At 41.5% G+C, this 20,330-nt stretch overlaps 1 protein-coding gene across 8 annotated transcripts in view; it reads left to right on the forward strand.

Moving 5' to 3' along the window:
- The window catches only part of SEC16A (SEC16 homolog A, endoplasmic reticulum export factor), a 559,433-nt gene that overhangs the window by 58,789 nt on the left and 480,314 nt on the right, over window positions 1-20,330 (forward strand). For all 8 annotated transcript variants that reach the window (XM_085612981.1, XM_085613007.1, XM_085613017.1 and 5 more), the window contains exons 3-8: window positions 2,297-2,439; window positions 3,746-3,840; window positions 14,410-14,530; window positions 15,204-15,402; window positions 16,010-16,193; window positions 18,776-18,918. In XM_085612981.1, the coding sequence (XP_085469107.1) occupies window positions 2,297-2,439; window positions 3,746-3,840; window positions 14,410-14,530; window positions 15,204-15,402; window positions 16,010-16,193; window positions 18,776-18,918 (885 nt within the window). The remainder of the gene's footprint in view (window positions 1-2,296; window positions 2,440-3,745; window positions 3,841-14,409; window positions 14,531-15,203; window positions 15,403-16,009; window positions 16,194-18,775; window positions 18,919-20,330) is intronic.

Here is a 20,330-nt window from a genome sequence, read left to right on the forward strand (position 1 = left end):
TTACGGTCCTTTGAAATGGGTATCCAAACATTAAACAAAGTATGGCCTGCAAAATCATTTACTATGGTGGCCTACAGTGCATCTATAATGAATTCAGTCTTCTAACAGAGTTATGAAAACCCAAATGTAATTTGCCCAATGATCATCACAAAACTAGTGAGACTTGGTGTGCAGAATGTGAATTAGAGACAAGCATGCCCTACTTATGATCCAAAGCAGTAAGTGCCCGAGTACCAAAACATGCTGGTTTTGTTTTAAGTCTTACCAGTAAGGTTCTTTCCTAATTAGAAGTGTGGTTTTGCATCATGTTCAATGTAGGGAGCAGTTTTTCTTACTATGGGCGATGCATGCAAATATCAGTAAAGCACAGATGAAATGTGCTTCCCTATTTTGCATACCATGGAGTTGCCAGGTAGATGCAAGCAGATTTCATTCATCAGACCAAACAAATATACAGATGTTATACAGACCTTGCATCTAGATTAGTTGATTGATTGATTTTATTTATTTTATTTTGGATATTGAGTGGATTTCTAGCATTTGTAATGGAAAAGTATTAATTGCATCCTGACTGGTCATTGACTGTATGCCCAAAAAGCTGAGCTATGTAAAAAATGTACATCTAGTAGAGTTTGCCATTGGATCAATGGATACATCTTTGACTGGGACCCAGAATTGTACATTTAATTTGCAGGTCACTTCCATTTCTGTCATCTCAACCCCTCCACCCTTACTAATCTAGGGCACTGCTCTACTATGCATCTTTTCTATTGGTAGTAGATTTGCAGTTCCTTGCCTGCGTTTTTGTGAAAGCTTCTGTGGTTCTGGGCTGATGAGGATAGCCTGTTGAGTGTTTGGAAAGGTCCACTGTATACAAAAGGAGGGAAGGGTACTGAAATTTTATAATTACCTGTTATTGTGTTAATGATTATGAAATGGTGCACACAGTGTTTGTACTTCTCGTAGAGATGTACATTTTGGAAGACCTATAGCTATAGGTTAAAGAACTAATATGGGGAAACTTGATAGAAAGGTGTGGGAAAAAAATGGGGGCAAGGCAAGGGTCTGGTTCGCCTCACCTAGTGCCATTAGTTGATGAAGGGAATGCATTAGGAGAAAACCTATTCTAGAGATAGAAGGTGAAAAATGTTATGAAACTGAATTTGTTGAATAGTCTTTGATCCTTTTTCTCTGGTTTCTTTTGTAACAACAAACAAATTTATTATTTACAAAACCACTGCTTGGAACAGTTATAGGGTGTATTGCCGGACTCACTCGTTCCTGGTCACAGGTGCCCAACTTTTGAGTTCACCACTCCAAACCCTGTACTCTACAAAACTAATTCACAAAAAGGTGAGAGAGGTACTCTGTAAAATGTAATTTACTTAAAAGTCGTCCAGATAATAATGTAGCTAAGGAATTATTATTTCACATATATTCAATGAATGGCACACACCTACTCAAAAACAAATTGTAGTTAGAAGTTCTTCATTTCTTTCTTGAGATGCAATAAAGAACACAGCCAATGTGTTTCGTCCCAAAGACTGCATGAATTCTACAGTGCGAAACTAGATGAAAGGCAGCAGAACATTGTACAGGGTCCAAGGAGAGGACGCGGTCTGCGTGTAATTTAACGTGTATTGAGAAGACCAAAGAGTGGCTCCAGCCCTTACTGGCCTCAAAATGAGGCTTACGAGCGAGTGTGTCTAATGGTGGGGGCCGGAAGGCAGGACAGGGTGTGGCATCTGGTTACATTTTCATTAGCTTTTTTTTCTGGTTTACAAATGGCCTGAAACTAGTTTCTTTGCTATAAATTGTGCCCAACAAAAATATTCAATCTAAAAGTAAGGTACCTTCCCCTCCATAGGCAACAAGAATTCATGTAAGGTGATAATGTGGTTGAATAATTTAAGTTGTGTTAGCAAATAGTACCGTTTAAACTGAAATTTTAATGCATTCATGTCAGAAGAACGGTGCCAGTGTAACACATGTGAACACAGACATAATGGAGGTTGGTGTCTGTATTCCTGTAATTGGAGTACATTTGCCCCTTTAATTGTTGCATCTACTAAACGTTTTCTTTTTGTGCAGCAATGTTACAGCTAAAACATCTTTTGTACAATGATGCATCAATTTCTACTGTTAATATTTTGTCGGGTGTTGCATTATATCTATTTTTCAACTGCATTGATCAATTTGAGGGTCCTCCTTTATAGCGGATTGTTTCTATACTTAAAACCGATTGTGTTTTAAATGCTGCAGTGTTTCTCAATGCTTATTTTCTCACATGTTTCAGAATGCATATGGTCCCTATGACCCTCGCTACAGACCTTATGACATCACTAATGCTGCTTACGCGGATCCTGGACGATACCAGTATGTGGAACCTGAGCGACCTAGTTCCCGATGTAGTCGTACCTCTGATAGGCCATCCTCTAGGTATGTGCATGGTGGTGTGTGTGTTTTTTTTTTTTTTTTTCTTCATGTTGTTTTATGTAGGTCTGTAGTGCAGGATTTGCCAGTGCTTGCATTGAGAGTCCCTGGCTCGATTTTAGCGAGACCTTGCTTAGCATGGCGAATAAGATTTTGGGTACTACCGGCCCTCTTTCCAGGAAAAAGAAGTACAGTTTACTTCTCTGTAGCTGCAAGTCCAAGGAGTATTGTATACATGCCAATGCAGTTAGGGCACAAGTGTGAAATAACATCGCATGCTGTTATAAAGCCCTTAGCTGAAATCCATGCAGAAAGCTTACTTAAGTTATTTGTCTCCTCTGATTCAGTGTTTTCAAGAAAATGACACGCCTGATGATTGAAATATTAAGGAATGTGGACTACCCTGTGATTAGTTTGTGTATATACAGCACATGTTTTAATTTATATGTTAAAATTAATTGGTATGGTAAGTATAGCAGGGTTTTATGGTATTTTTTTATCCTGTACTTTTTGTGATGATAAAAATGTATTTTACTTGTGTGATGTTTCATTGTTCTAAGATTTGATTTGTAAATAAACTGCATCTTAATTGTAAACCGATTCCAGTTTGATGGTAAATAACACATGAATACCTTCCTTACAATTACTCAAAGATCTGGAAGAGAATTTGGAACTAACGTGCAAGACAGCTAAATGTAAAGTTACACAATTGACTTGAAACCAAGGGTAGCAGTGGAAGTTGGGGTGAGGGGGCGGGCCGCAGAATGGAGAAGGTGTGCCCGGTCAAAATGTGGACAAGGGATATTGGCGTTATCCAGTAACTTCACGTTTTCCAACTGTGAAACTCCGTACAGCGGGATTTAAAACGACAATCAAGGAAGTTGCATACAACTGTATTTTTATTCAGTCTAAAGCTGGCATCATCAAAAGGCTATCCTAAACAGTAGCCCTAGTGGAGAGCTAGCAAGCTGATGCAGGGTCTTCATCTATGTGACAAGAAATGCCTGCACTGAAATCTGTGTAGTAGATGGGGGGTAACCCCCTTTCCTAAGTGAGATGTATTTAATAAGACTCATTTATAAACACACGCACAAGTTAAGTTTTACAAACATTTGCTTATAATTCTGGTGTGTATTCAAAAGTGTTCCAAAAGTGTTCCGGCGCAGTGGAAACTAACTAGTCTGTTAAGGATTACTCCTTGCACCTACATCTTAAAAGCTACAGTGTTTAAAAACTGCTTACTAAACTCGGTATGGTACAAGGAAGTGTCTGTTTATTCCCAGAATTACTGTTTTCTTTTCTTTGTTCTTAGACAAGGCTATGGAGAGGACTATGGAGCTCAGAAAGCTGGATGGGGGCCCCCCAGTGATTATTATGGTTACTACCCAAGTCATTATGACTACGGAGGTAAGAAAAAGCTGGTGATGGTTGCCTGTTTACTAATTATGACCCCACAATACACTTTATTCCATCAGATTTTGGAGAATTTTAACCTCTTTAGTGAACATATTCTGCGAATAAAGGGGGTGGGGGATTACATACAGAATCTCTTCTGTTTTTGTGTACCTATAAGTAATGCTATTGCTTTAATGGTGTTCACAGAAGTTTCTTCTCCTCAACCTAATCTTTGCAGTGAACCTTAACATTATTTTACATGTTCAGCTCCTGAATACCTAGTCTTTTTCAGAATATGGATAGATGGGCAGGTAGGTAGGTAGGTTGGTTGGTTGGTTGGTTCGATGAATGTATAGTGGCAGAATTGGGTAAGGAAGAATTTTGGTGCATGGAATCCATTTGTTTAGACCACTCCATTATGTAGTCTGTTTTTAAACTGGCACAGGAGTCCAGATATTCAGTGCAGTAGTCTACATATTCCCATTGCTTAAAACACATGCACACATTCTCCTAGCTCAAAAACGGCAGGAAGACTTTTCACAAAATATAGTAGTTAATAAATGATAAAAACAGGCTTTGCAATCAAAGGGCATGCAAACCAGAAAATAATAATAAGTTGAAGTTTCATAAAACTTAAAAAGTTGCAATGTGAACCACCTGAGAGGGGAGCCATTTGATGGAATTGGGTAAGTACTGTCACTGTATTTCTGAGGTTTCCTAGACCTTTTGCAACTCCCAACTGGGTAAGATTTGAAATCTTTGGTGTAAACAGTCAAACTAATAATGAGAAGTGCATGGATTGTAGTGAACAGCCAATCCTATTCATTCTGCAGATATTCCTGGGATTGTGCAGAGTTTAGGAAGGCATGGTCTGTCTTATGCTGGATTTGTTGTTTCACAGGAAGGTATATAAATTGCCCTTGCCATGCTTACTGCTTTTTCAGTGTGAAAAAGATGTGGATACCAAGCATCTTTAGAACTATAGTGGGAGCTGCAAAATGGTAATTGACTCGCACACCATGGCAGCTGTAGCTAGAATGGCCAATCACAAAAAGTGACGAAGCATAAAGGACTGGTACGGTGGACAAACTGCAGCTCTCCTCATTAAAAGGTGAATTATATGCGCATTGTTTGAGCATGATAGAAGGAAGAGTGTAGAGGACCCAGCTGGATTTGGTTGCACTCCCATTAACACAGTGAGCCTCTCTAAACGCTATAATTGGTGAGTAAGAGAACATTTTCAGCACCATTAGGTTAGTTTTAGTGCTGCGATTTAACTGTAGATCTGGATCTCCTACACTGGTCTTGGCGAGAGCATGGAAGGCACAGACAAAACGCCCCATGAACATGAATAAACTAGTTTAAATTGGAAAATTATAACCTAAAATTATTCTCTTTTGCTTATAAATTTTTACCTGTTAATTACAACAAAATTGTTGGGATAACTATTCCAAGGTACTAAGTAAATTATTACAATATGTAAGAAATACCTGCATTCTGCCATATGAGCTGCATCCTGCCAAATGAGTTTTGATCTCCGCAGAAAGTGTTGCTGGAAGTGCCTAAAGTAACAGCACCTTGTGGTGGAGGGCGTTATTGTGCTTCTAGTAGTCGAAATATGAGAGTCTCTGCTCTACTCCATGCAAGATTGTTCTATATTTAGCAAGGCAAATCATTAGAATACTCTAGTGTAAATCTTTGGTACATATATGTGAAAACTGGATGGTAAATTAACAAAAATTAGATAAAGGTCCTTGAACCAGTTTCAGTAAGGCATGTTGAATAGCCAACTCACTAAAACCAGTGAATATAATCATCTGGAGAAACACAGCTGTTACTTGATGTTGGGGCAATATTGGCAGAAGATTCCAACCATGGTGAATCTACTTTGTGCATTCCAGCCATATAAAACATCTCTGTATTTACAAATCTAACACCTTCATGACATTTTAGTAGATTTCGCTCTAGGTGGGTAGATAATGTGAAACTCCGTACCTAGCAACCCAAAGTGGGATATCCTTGGTTCAGGTCTAAATTAAATCTTGCAAGTATAGCGCTGAGCGGCAGGCCATCAGTTAACGTTGGGCCACTATGTGTAGTTGTGGTAAGGTCCTGTTAGCTGTTTTTGTTTTTTTACTGAATTACAAATGCTGAACAATTTACAGTTCTGTTTCAAGCTGTAGGTTTTGACAAAGATGCAGACTGTCTTTCTACGGTTTGTTTTTAGGTCTCGCCTGGCGTGGGCTGCGCACATGCGCAGTCTCGCTGGCAAGATTTAATGATTTTGGGTATTCTCTGTAAAGGGCATTAAGCCCCACCCCTCTTTTCCATTGGCTGGCGTCAACGTTTATGCTAAACGGTGGCCAGCCATTGGAAAAGAGCTGTTCGTGACGTTTTCGTTTGGCTTTTTGAGCCGTCCCATTTGGACGGGCTCGTCTGCCTTCCTTGCGTCGTAAAAGGATTCTTATCTTTAAACACATGGCCCCATAAAGACAAGAGATCCTCTTTCACTTTCGGGACCGCGTCATGCTTGTTGAAATTGTGAATGTGTAATTGCCTGGCGAAGGATTTAAGATTCTGCTGGCACAGTCGCAGACACCGAGAGATGAGGGCTAACCTTGTCAAACGAACACTGAATAATTCTATTTCCACCGAGAGAGGCCCCCGCGCCAAGGCGTGCAGAGATGCTATCCCTGTTTTTCAAATTACCCTTTTCCGTTGTAGTTCCCGCATCATTTTCTTGTTGTTGTAAATTATAACTTTTAAAAATGCGTGTTGGCTTCGGCATCTGACAGTTGGGAGCTGATGAAAGGCGCATGCATTGTAAATGACCTGTATGTACACATCAGGCTGCTGGAGATGCTAACTCATATACACTGTGTGTTTTGCAGCAGGCCACTAAATTATGCATTCGGTGCTGGGCTTTTATCTCATAAACCTGCCTGTGGCAGTTAGGAGCGTCGGTTTATTACGAGGACCGCCGTGCTCAGTTTTTCGGCGAGCGCTCGAGCAGCGTGGCTGGCGAGTGTATCGATTGCTTCGGCCTGCTGATGGTAGCGAGTTGGACTGGTTTGTCTGTTACCAACCTGCCCCCGGTAGTTGATAGTGAGCACCTGCAATTTGTATGCCATTCAAAAGCCTGTAGCATATGTGTAAGAAAACAGTAAGCCCCTATGTGTTTGTAGTTAGAGGAGGAAATGAATGCCCAAGTGGGGTTTTGCACTGTTCTGATTGCTGCTAATCTTTAAATTAAGCTGCAGTTCAGTGGGCCCCAACTATAGATCCTTGGATGTGACTGTTCACCAGGCTCCTAGTAGTTTAGAACTTGGAGCGAAATGACCGTGCTGCGTTTTTCAGCCGGCACAAAGTATAGAAACGTAGCCTGGTAGTGACAATGCTGTGGTTCAGCAGACCTATATATAGCTGCCAAGGTTTCAAATTGCGATGTGTGACATTTTCATATTTTCAGTGTAATTATGAGTGACATTTGCATGACTATGAGTGACATTTTCTTGTGAGCAAAATCATGCAATGAAGAAGGAGAAACAGAAGTATAAGAAATTACACCCAACGAGAAACTAAGGAGGCATAAAAGAAAGACCAGAGTCTAAGATGGGGAGAGCAGAGTTATAGGAATTATAAGAGTGCTGTCATCATTCTGATTTAGCAGAACCCAGAGCTCGCAGAACATCCATGGCGTGGAGAGAGAAGTAAAGAGTGTGGGTGTGGTGGGAAACCTTGGATTCTTGTAACCCCTGACAGCTCATGGGGTGGGGGGAATGAGCACAAGCATTTGCAATGCAATAGGTCTCGCAGTTACAAGAGTGTCAGCCATTGGCATTTTAAAATAACAATGCCTTTTATTTAGGTTTGTAAAACAAAAGGCATTATTATTTGCAATGTCAATAGCTCAAACTGGCATAAATGCGAGACCTATTGCATTGCAAATGCTTTTTTTAGGCTGTTGCAGTGAATCTTGAAGTTTTAAAAAAGGTCACTAAGCAGTTTCACACTAGAGCTATCCTATGGCAGGAGAACGCGTCAATCACTCACAAAGTGTTTTGGGAGCAGTGTACAGCATATACAGACTTCCTGGTGTTTATTGAGTTAACAAAGGACTCTAGGGTCTTCTCTCTATCATATTCCTTCATTCCCCATGCTTGCGGTGTGATGGAAGACACAAAGAATAGCACTAACAGGAGTTGAACACCAAGGCCTTTATTGATGTGGAAATGGACATGAGCCTTGCTCTCTGTTATTCATTATAGGTCATTCTCCAAAACCAATCTTTGTCAACAAGCAATCCGCTTCTCATCAGCAGGAAACCGTATTATGCTACTGTGCAACAAATATTTTACAGTTACATTGCCTGTTTTAAATATACCTTGAGGTAATGTTCATAGGTTTCCATCAATGCTGTTCATTAGTAAAAAAAAAAAAAAGAAAGATACTGCACACTCACCCTACCCTCATTCACCATATACAATGAAGCAGCCTTGCTGCCAGAGAAATACAAAGACTTATTTTGGTTGCCATCACCAAATTACCATCAGTCTTCTTCGCAACCGAAAATTGGACAGAAAGAAAGGGAGCAATTCAAGGTACTACACAGACTCAGAAGAGCAACATTTATTTATTTGCACTCTTATGTTTTGCATTTTTGCCACTTCAGAGCTCTTTTGTTAATGGGTGAAGTAAGGCTGTATTAGTGCCAATCTCTTAAAAAATGGTTAGCTTGGCGTGAGCCTAGTATTCCTAAGAATTGTTTAATCTCTCGAGGACTATTAGCAGCTTTGAGTACCCAAGCACAATAATGCTCCTACTAATCTCTTTCTAACTCACAGATTATTGTTTTGTATTCTTAGGCTAGAATATGCTGCCCGTTCAGTGGAGGTTTCCAGATGCAAGTAAAGGATAGTGTGGTCCAAGTTTGAACTAAAGCCTCAAAAACTTTTAAAAATAATAGATTTGCTTGAATCTCTGATCAGATTATTTTGCCTTGTGCAGGAAAAGTCCAGGACAACCTGCATAGAGGTAGAGGAGTACTAGATCTCAGGTAAGCCGAGATGGTTCAGAACACAGGCAAAAAATAAAAACAACCCCTGACAGCCTACAATGTGACATGGCCACCACTGTGTGCTGGTAGGGACAGGCACAGCCTATGCACATGGTGCAGGGGTAGTGGAGATGTATAATGAAAATGGGGTAGGGCACATATACAACAAGCATTTGCAATGCAATAGGTCTCGCAGTTACACGAGTTAAAGCTATTGGCATTGTAAATGACAATGCCAATAGGCATTGTTATTTGCAATGTCAATAGCTCAAACTCGCGTAAATGCGAGACCTAATGCATTGCAAATGCTTGTTAAAGAAAGGGAGAGGTTGAGAATAAATATGAACAGAGGGTGGCTCAGATCGTAAAGACAGGGACTACATATTTTTAAAAATGTGGCTAAACAAACGTACCTACTATGTTTAGGGGAGAGAAGATGATCTCCGAAGTAATTAATTATGATTTAAACTTGTGCCTTGTAGAAATAAACGTTCCGGATGATCTGTGTTCTTATAAATTATTTTTATTAAGTTTGTGTGCAAAGGTTCTTCATTTTCCTGCAATCTTTTTTGTTTTGATAAGAATTTGCCGATGACCGTCCCGCCCGACACCAGCGTAATTTAAGTACCCTGCAGTCAATAACATTACGCCCCTGGTGTGAGCAATAACCAAAATTTTTGCGTAGTACACCCCAAATACACAAAAAAAAGATGTAAAATATGAGGTTAGGTGGAAAGTGGTCGACTTATTTATTGTAGTGTAGATTTACTGTAATGTTTCTGGTTTTATGTAAATTTGCCCATGCGCGCCGTGGTATACACTGGCTTTAAGTCCCCTGCAGGGGTTAACAGTATGCCCTTGTGGTGACTGAGGCCCAACAGCTTTGTGTACTGAAGATGTAAACACTGTGAAATAAGTTGCAATACATGGGGTCACGGGAGAGAGAAGAGGAAGAGGGGAGAGGAGGATGGTAGAGAAAGCATTTTACGATGTGTGGGGAGATAGGGGCATAATGGAACAAGCGTTGGTATAGCCTATAGGTCTCACCTTTGGGAACTTGTAAGTGTTTATCCATGCAGCACATTATCCTGGGTGCTGTGCCGCCAGAGAATGAAGAGCTATGCAATTGCTACACACTAGGTCAAGCAGTATATTAGGAATACATGCTTGCCTCAGGAAACATTTAATGACACATTCCAAGGCATTTTGACACACAGACAGAAAAAAGTTCTATGATGCAAGTGAACAGCAGTATAACATTCTGTGTTTTGACGAGTGATTTGTAAGCAGCCTGTATTTTGATTATTCTTGGTTAGCCCTTAAAATGCCTGCTCAAACCTCTGCAGTGCTACCCATTGGCTTGCTTGTTGCTGGCATTAAACCTATGTAGGTGGTGACGCAGCAGAAGCTGGGGACGGGTACAGAAAAGGGAGGTAGAGAAATGCAACAAAGAGGGTAAAGAGCACTTGAGGGAAGGTTCAGTGTAGAGGCTGTGGAGGAGAGCAGTGAAGAGGCTGAGAAAGAAAGGAAGGCGTTGGTTACAGGGGGAGAGCAGCAAAGAAGTAGAGCGAAAAAGAGGAGTGCTTGGAGCGACAGCAGTACTGGGCGGTAGGGATAATAGGGGCAGTCGTAGAGGAAGAGGGGAGTAGTGTCTGGGGTGGGAGCAGCACATTGGGGAAGGGAGCAGAGCATTGGCGAAGGGTAGCCACACTGAAAAGGGCAAGAGAGCAGAGGGGAGGCTCCCAATGAATACTGAAAGCAGAACAGTGCATGTGAATTGAGGGGAGAGGAGAACTAAGGCGGATGCTCAGCGATGTAGCGATAGTCATGAGGGAAAGATAATATAAAAGCAATGTTTATGGGTAGTAGAAAGACTTCCGGAGCATCGGGATGACTGTGGAAAGCAATGGGGTTATTGCGCTGGATGCAGCAGTAGATAGGAAGAAGAGTAGTGAGGAAACGGAGGCCATTTGTTAGGCATTATTACCAGTAAATAAGTTGAGAGGTCAGGGGGCAGAAGTCTGTCACTAAGTTGGCTCTGAGGAAGGTCATGCATTCGGTCGGAAGGACTGTCAGAGAATATTGGTGGTAACCCATTAATGAGCAGGTCTGACATTGGACTACAGAGCTCTTTGGTCTCTAGGAGAAGAGGGCGCTCTGCTTCAGTGACAGGGGTATCTTTACCATCTATGGCCTCAGAGATATAAAGGAGCTGCCTGTAACAAGCATTGGCATTGCCAATAGGTCTCGCTTTTGGGACTTTATAAGTATTTAGTTTTGCAGCACAATATCGTTGGTGCAACAACATCAACTGTTGCATGGCTAAACACCTATAAGGTCCAAGGTTTAGCCATTCAACAGCTGATGGTGTTGCACAAAAGATATTGTGCTGCAAAACTAAATACTTATAAGGTCCAAAAAAGCGAGACCTATTGGCTATGCCAATGCTTGTTACAATTATGGGCACGTCGTGCCAGACAGACAGACAGACAGACAGACACTCACTCACTCCCCCTTTGATCCCAATGTGCGTTGCGCGCCTGGCTCGAAGTCATCTGCACTGTCCCTTACTGTTCGTACCCACCCACACCCCTATTTAGACATGTTAACTGGCAATATGTTTCTTATGTGCATACTCGTCTACACCCCTCCGGAGGAAGAGCCTCGAAAGCCCCTCGTGGTTTCGAAATGAATCGTTAACCATCGGAAGCAGTGCTTCCAGTATTTTATTCATTTTTTCCGAGTTTTTTTGTTGTTGAAGTTTAATATAGCGCAAACGCGACCCGAAGGTATAACAGCGCTTTACATGGGCACCAGTTGCATTACAGACCCATTCATTTTGAGGCGCGGTGATATTACATGATTTGCTTAGTTATGATTTGCGTTTCGCGGCGCGAAAGTGAAAGCAAATTTGGCGCGCACGTTTGGCGGGGGCGGGGGAGCGGATTCCAGGCGGGGGAGCGGACCCTTTGAAGTGCTCCCAAATAGCGGAGTGCATGGCGGCACCAAGCGCGTGATTGTGCGCGTGCTAGTAATGCAATCCGCTTTTTGGGAGCACTTTGAAATGCCCTTTTACAATAGTCTCGCTCTGCGATCGCTTACGCGATAGCAAGGCGAGACCTAATGAGGCGGGGGAGGATCAAACGAAGGAAGAGAAGTGGGGGAGGTGTGCTGCCTGCCTGCTATCACTGTGGCGGTGCTGGTCTGCTTCCAGCAAACAGTTGTGAACACAACATTGTAATTTATATTCGTGCTAGCCTTGTGAAAATAAACATCCCGGATGATCAGTGTTATAATGTATTTTTTTTTAAAGTTTTTGCCCAAAGGTTCTTTTTTTCTCAGAAATGTTTTGTTTTTCATTAGGATTTGCCTATCACCGTTCCACCAGACACTGGCGTAATAGAGAAACTCTTTTTAACGAAAGGGAGAGGCTGAGGGTAAATAGGAACTGAAGGTGTCTCATAGTAAAGAGATAGGGAGTGCATGTTCCCAAATCAAAACAAGGAGATAACCCCCACCCAGCCCCTCCCAAAAGGCTGATGGCTTTATTCTTTTATTTCTGGCCAGTGCCGGTATTGCTTCTGAAAACCTGCTCACCCTACGCAAGCTGGCGCCATGACAGACGGGCTTTCCTTTGCGGGCTGGCACCATCACAGGGGCCTTCTCTACTAGTGGGGGGGGGGCCTGCATAGTCCACAAGTCATCCTTGCAGATGCTTGTAGCGGCTTGAAGCTGGCGCCTGGCTCGCGGTGGTTTCAAGTATTCAGGGCTGGGTGAAGCCAAGGGCAGAGACGCATCAGGGAAGGCAGAGTTCTGAGATGAAATACAGCAGAGACGTACTTGTAGTGTAGCGGGCCGCTGTGCAAAGAGTAAGGAGAACACGTGAGGAGTGAAAGGGACGAATGCCATCAACAGAAGTAGGTAGATAGGTGGCAAAGTACCTCTTGGATAAGGTCGTAGTGCAACACAGGCTTTGTCACCTAACGATTTACCATGTAAATTGCTAAATGGGGGTGAAGGACCATGAGAGTATGGAGTTCTGGATTAGAAACTCTTAATATGGTAAACCGTATGCTCTGAATAGATTGAGCGTGAAGGGTTCTAAATCCGATGAGTGAGTATCCCTGAACGTAGAGCATTCTAAGAATATCATACAAGTATCCCATCGCCATGTAATCTTACCGGCAGCTTTGGGCTGACCTCTCCCTTGCAACAATGGCAGAACAAGAAAAACAAGCCCGGTGGAGCGTGGCGCGCGCGCTTGAGGGCGGGGGAGCGCATTCCAGGCGGGGGAGCGGACCCTTTGAAGTGCGATGCCAAACGGATTGCATGGCGGCACGATGCGCGTGATTGTGCGCGTGCTAGCCATGCAATCCGCTTTTTGGGAGCACTTTTAAAACCCCCTTACAATAGTCTCGCTTTGCGATCGCTTACGCGATAGCAAGGCGAGACCTAAAAATGGAGTCCAGAACAAAAGAAACCCCAGTTGCCAAACCTACATGACTGGGGAATAGAAGTGAAATGGACTACAGGGGGTAAAGGAGGCAGCCTGCATGCTGTAAACGAATAACGAAAGTGTAAAGTGTAATCTGGGTCTCCAGCTAGAAGTGGTTATCAGTTCAGTGGGAGAAGAGTAAGTAGTGCTTCCGGAGCATTAGAAGTGAGGTAAGGGGGCAGGCTTTACAGACAAGCATCAGTTTGCACTATGCCAGCGGGTTTTCTCTGGGGTTCTACTTGACATGTAAACAAATCTATCATTGTAATCAGCTATGTCATTCCGATCTTGCCATGTAAACTCATTACTGTAAATTGATCCTTCCGCACCACCTGCCCTCCAGGTACATTTAGTGATTTATGTCCAGCATATTGCTTTGTAAAGAAGAAACCTAAAATTATTTTCTGAGGCTTAATCTACTTTGAACTGCTTTAAAGGTTCCCTTGCTGTAGAGAGTTATTTAGTCTCACGACTAGTCTTGTTTGTTTTTTCTTTCCATTGCACCCTGTGCATTGGCTTCAAGTTGGGTACCAGATGTCACTGCAAGTACAGCTGTCGTGAAATTGCAGTTGGTTAAAGCAATTTATTTCTGTCTTAGTTACCGTAAGATAAAAATAGCCGTAAAACAAATTGAGACAAAAACGGGGACTTTTATTCTGCAAGTGCCTTGTTATATGAGTCTATGCTTTGTGTTGCATGAAAGTGGGTATCTGCATAGCACTGCTATCCTCTATTCCGACAATGACAAGCTCTCATGGTCTAGTCACCTCTGTCGTGCTCTGTACAGCAGTCTGTTATTGATTGGCTCCATTTAAATGTAATTTTCAGTTTCATCATGTGTGTTTTTTTTCTTTTACATTGTTTAAAAGTTCACTGCATCTGGTGGGTTAAATACATCCAAACCATCAAGGATTACATGTATAAATCACAACAGTTACCTTCTGCTGAAGAAAACATTGTTGGCTTAAAGGGATTACTGAATTTGTCAAATGTGAGAATGAGGATATCTTTAACAATGTCCTTTTCACAGATCCTAGTCATTGGGATCCGTATCATCCAGCCTATGACCCCCGAAGCAGGGACCCCAGACGATACTGGTATGGCTCTGACCAAGATCCTTATCGTAGTGATGCATATCCATACTCCAGTAGGTGGGTGTTTGATTAAGCTCATGCAAGTATATGTATTTATCAGCAGATTTGCTTCATCTGTTACCCTTTCGGAATTTTTTTTGTAAGACAACATAGATTTCTCGCATAAAAACTGTATTTCTACTGGATTTTACTACCATTGTATTGTTCTGTGAGGGTCCTGTTTACTTAAACGTTCCTATACCTTTTTGTTATTTTCACCCATAAGAGTTACATCCGAGTGGTTTGCAGAATCTTTGCAGCAGCAGGCTATGCTTGTTGTTTTATATTTTACCAATTACTGTAATAGATCTGCAGTTTTTGAATTATAATGGCACTTCTTGACTAGCAGCTACCCTGATTGGTGCCTGATGGAAGAGCCCTCTGACACCTGTAAAAATCTAATCTCCTCTTCTCCATTCTGGAAGCAAATTTCCTGATGTGTGCTATTCGGAAATCTAAGCAGTGTTGTTTGTAAATAACTGCCACAGTAAAAAGATGATTTTTGGGTGGATTGGACTATCAAGCATTTGAAAAAACAATAGTATGCCTTTATCACTTTTTCACTTCTGCATCATTCTGGATATGATTTAAATGTTATACAGGTTTTTATTTTCACAGTGTGCTCTGAATTGCTGTGGTGCTGTCACATGGTGTTGCATTGCCCTAATCGGTTTCTTGCTCTTTTCAAAAGGCGCGGGGGCTCTGAGGATCCCTGGCAGTATGACCCACGCTTCGACCGCAGCTTTGATAATGAACCAGAGCCGACTAGGGGCCCGTATGGTGATGACTTTGACAGGCGCAGTGTACACAGTGAACATTCGGTGCACAGCATTCACAGTTCCCGGAGTGTGCACAGCCGCCGAAGTAGCTTCAGCTCTCAGTCACAGCATGTAAGTTAGTATGGAATGCAAAAGGTGGGACTGGGCATGGGGGGTGGGGGGGGTTGGGGGGTGATTTTCTTTTCTTATTTTCTTTTCTAGCCTCCTTGATTTGTAGTTGAGAATAGAAGACATGTTTGGTACTCCAAACTTAATAACCCGCAAAGACTGGGTATGAACTTTTTCAAACATTTTCTTTTCTCAGCTAAAGTGTTGACGTTAAAATAAATCAGCACAGTGTTTGAGTATCTTTTAATGCAAACCTTAAACCACAGTTGACGCTAATTTCTCAAAATTAATAACTTGGCTAATAATTTCTTCAGATCACTATGGCCAGTCTAACCACCCTCGGTGTAAAGCGAATTTGCGGACAAATAGGATTCCAATAGATTTGTTTTGGAAAGATCCTTTCTAATCAGTAGTTCAAGAATTGGTAAAAGAAATTTAGATTACAGTGTCTAGTGACAGTGAGTCTTGTGAAAATAAGAGGTGAAACCATCTCTCCTCCCCCCCCCCCCCCTTAATCCCAGACCTCTCTCCAGTGTAATTCATATTTACTTACTAGAAGATTGTGCATTCATTGGTTAAAATATAACAGAATTTTGTTTGACATTTACAGAGCCAGGTTTATAGGAGCCAGCCAGACCTAACGGCTAATGCCTATGATCCTAATGCAGATCCAGCATCTCTGCACTCTGACTATGCCTATGGGCTGTACTCTGGCAACTTTGATAATCAACCATCGGCTGCAGATTACTCGTATGGCTACCCTACGGAAAGTAGTTGGCAACCTGTAGAACAAGGTATTTACAGAGATTGATATGAACAGATCTAATGATGAGGAGTAGTTATGATGAAGAGCTAGTTGGTGCATTGCGTAGTCCTGAATTGGGTTTGGTCGTAATGCAGTCAAAGATTGAGTTCAACTTTTGGGCTGCTGCAAGGTTTCATTTAACCTTTATTTGTTTTTCTTTCTATGGAATAAATTTCTCATCTTTAGTTTTGTAACAAATTACAGACTGTGTTAGGCATTGCTAGCAAGAACCTGTTTAGTTTCTGCAAGTGCTCGCTTGCAGTTGAGTGAGATTGCAAGAACATCTCTGCTTTGCCTTGCCCTTAAATCTGTTTTGCTCACAAGATTAGTGTGCTTCTATTTCCATGGACTCCAGAATCAGATTTGCAAATAGTACATATTTCAGTTTAGACTATTAGTGAATATACAAATAAGCTTGAACTGATATGCTTTCACCGCAAATTTCAGAGACCTAAAGCTCTATTTACAAGGTGTATGTTTTATCTATCCAAACTGTGGGGCAGCGATACAATGACGGGTTCTCTGTAGAAAACGTAAACCAGGGGTTGATAGTTACTCTCTACTGATACAGATTATTGAAGGCCATCCACACTCTTCTTTCTAAAGAATGTGGGCATCCTCCTCCCTAAATAGTACACACCAAGTGCAGTTGAGTCCACAGCTCAGTTAAGTCACTTCTGGTTACAGCCATGCAGGTGTTATAGCAAAATAATTGACTAAAGTAGCCTTTTATTCGCATGGTCCTGTAGGCTATACAAGGATGTCTTTGTGTTTCACATTGTGACAAGTCTTTTTGCACTACAGTTTCCATATATAGGGCCTTTCCCCTCAGATTGGTTAGCTTATGCTAACACACTTCGTCTTCAAGCATTCCATGTAATTGCGTCATTCATCTGCTGATCATCATCATCATCACCTCTGCATCTTGGGCAGCAGACATCCAGTCCAATCCTACGTTGTTTATGGTACCATCAGTATGTGATACCCCTGCTCTTCCTTCTTTGCAGTTATGAAAAATAATTGGGTGACCCTGTGTCCCTCAGAACCTGGGTATTTGTATTATATGGCTACAATGGTTCTGTCGGGGAAATACAATTGCTTTGGGATGTTCACTATATAAATACATTACATGTAACATGTATCCAAGATTCAGGAAGAGGAAAGAACAACACCCAAGCGAAAGTTTCAATCAATATTTTATGCCAAACCTCTTTGATTCGTGTTTCTTGTGAGGTCAAATATAAATCGACCCCGTTTTTTGGAAATAGAAGCATAATACACGCGCAGTGATTAATGACTCTTGCGCAGGGCTACATACACTCCTCCATCCCGAAGAAGACCCGCCGTGACGCTTATTAAAATTTTTTGCGCCTTACATAGGGTCGAAACGTCGACGCATACTAAGTCTACGCAACGTCTCAGTTCAAAAGCCTATTCACATATGAACAGGAAGCGTATGTGATCAATCATATGGACTTTACCAAAAATCGCACTTTCCCAACTATTCCTTTATTTGTTATACTAAGTGTACTAAGTGTATTGTCTGTATTTACTTCTACATGTCACCCCTCTTTCACAATTCTTTCAATTGTACCATTGTAGCCCAATTTATTTGTTACTTCTTAAAATATTGATTGAAACTTTCGCTTGGGTGGTGTTCTTTTCTCTTCCTGAATCTTGGATACATGTTACATGTAATGTATTTATATTGTGAACATCCCAAAGCAATTGTATTTCCCCTTCCTTCTTTGCAGGCAGGGTAAGAGTGCAGGGTAAGGGCACTGATTTAGCGATTTGCCCTTCCTTTTTATGTTCATGAAAATTAAACCATTTTATTTTTGATCCCAGTTTATAATGCTACAGAACACTCAGAGTAGTTGTGTTTTAGATTAAGTTGATCATTTCCATTGAGCACTTATTTTTGCTGTCTGCATTTGTACTCCTCTCCATCTTTTGACTCTTTAATTCGCCTTCTGTTTCAATTTCATTTGCTACATGCTCCACTCGTTCTGTTGCACAGTATCGACTTCCTTTGCACTCTGGGCTACAACTTGTATTTGTGTGTTTTGGCCTTGGTCTTTCCTACTGGTCTTCTCCGATTATCCTAATCTAGTGCACCTAAACTTTGGACTTCCATGGCCTTGTATGCTGGTGCCTATGCTTCGTGACCTCTTTCAGTTTGTTAAAGCTAACATCTGTAATTTGCCCCTTGAATATTCCTTTCTCCTAATGCTTGGCTGAAGGTTTAAGACTGCAGTTGCTGTGCACTATACTTTTGTTACTACATAGTGTTTTGGCGTAACCACTATAGAATTTTTTTTAAATGATCATGTTAAAGTTTTAAGCAGCAGCATAATAAGGTGACCTTTGGATTTTTAATGCTCGATTTTTGCATGCCAGCATCAAAGTGCTCTAAAATCCATTCTCCTAATTTTGTTAGTGTGAGTTTCCTGTCCTATTTCTGCTAATAGACTGACTTTGTCAAGAAACCCAGAATAACACATCAAACGACTAATGTTAGATTAGAAGAATATCCTATTGCTCATAGATTGTTATTTATTTTAAATGTAGTTCCAGCAAGACCTTTAACCCCAGAGAAGTTTTCAATACCACACGTATGTGCGAGGTTTGGTCCAGGAGGACATTTCCTTAAAGTTCTGCCGAACCTGCCTTCTGAAGGACAACCAGCTTTGGTTGAAGTGCACAGCATGGAGGTATGTATAAAAGTATATTGGAGTGGAAGGAGCAGATTGTTTGTGGATTACGAATATTGGAATCTATTTGGTAAAACAAAATCTTATATGTCCTATCGTAGTTGTGATTTATTTATTTTCTTTTTTTTTCTTCCCTTGCCCAGATTCTAAGTCAAACCTTTATCAAACTGGGGCACTTAGACATCCTATGAACTAATTAACTATGGTGGGAGTCTGTTTGCATGTAGAACAAGCATTGGCATAGTCAATAGGTCTCGCCTTTGGGACGTTATAAGTGTTTAGCCATGCAACAGTTGCATAACTAAATACTTATAAGGTCTCAAAAGTTAGACCTATTGGCTATGCCAAGCGGCCGTGCGGCCGCGAAAGTGATCGCGATCAAACATCAAAGCGGCAGTGAAAGTAAAAGTAATCGCGGTCAAGCGCGCGCCCGTGCACATGCACTGTAGCTCTAGGCTGGCCTGGTAGCACTTTTTGAAGCCCTCTCAAAAAGTCTCGCCAGACCAGTGCATGCGCTGGGTCAGGAGAGACCTAAAAATGGGGGAAGAGATGAACTCCGGTGTACTCAATATTAATCATTTGGAACTTCATTAACATGCTGAATGCGTGCAAGTTTGCTTCGCGCTGAAATGCTCTGCAATCAAACTGAACAACGAAGGGATCTGAGTGAGGTACCAAGTCAAACTGCACAGCCACGACCATTGTAGAATGAATCTAATCAATCAAAGCTACATAATACTTATTATTTTCCTCTTCGATGCCTCAAACGTTTAGTTATCTTGCTCAAAAATATTTTTCAATTAATTTTATTCATCCAGATGCCATAAATGGATGTAATCAAAACGCAGGAGATGTAAAATCAATCCACATGTCACGATTGTATTAACAATGTCCCAATGCATTTCGGGAAACTTCCCTTCGACAGGGGTCTCTAAGAAAACAGAAATAAACACCACCATCAACAAAAATAACGTATATCTCACTATTATATGCAAATAATATTTAGACAAGGATTATGTTGCTTATTTAAGCCTGTAAACGATACCCGCCAACCCACATTTGGTAATAACCCACTGTGCTTCTCTCAGTTTGACACTCAAAAAGCTTGCACTTTTGAATCCCACCCGAACCATAACGAACCAATGCTTGTTAATAGTAAAAACCTCCCGTACCTCAATAACACCCACCTCCCACGTGCTCAAACTACTACCACTACATCCCCATCCGCATCTGTATCAACCACAAACTTATCGTGGCATATGCGAAGTTGTTTCTATTATAAAGGACCCGACCTCACACGGTATCCCACTTATGAATGAGGACCAAGGTGCATTCATTGCGATAAAATTCTATGGGCGCCTCTGCACGCCCTTTGTGCTTATTACAGGCTTGCTCAATTTATAGTTACTCCT

Source organism: Triturus cristatus, chromosome 1_2, assembly GCF_964204655.1.
Source record: "Triturus cristatus chromosome 1_2, aTriCri1.1, whole genome shotgun sequence".
Lineage (NCBI taxonomy): Eukaryota > Metazoa > Chordata > Amphibia > Caudata > Salamandridae > Triturus > Triturus cristatus.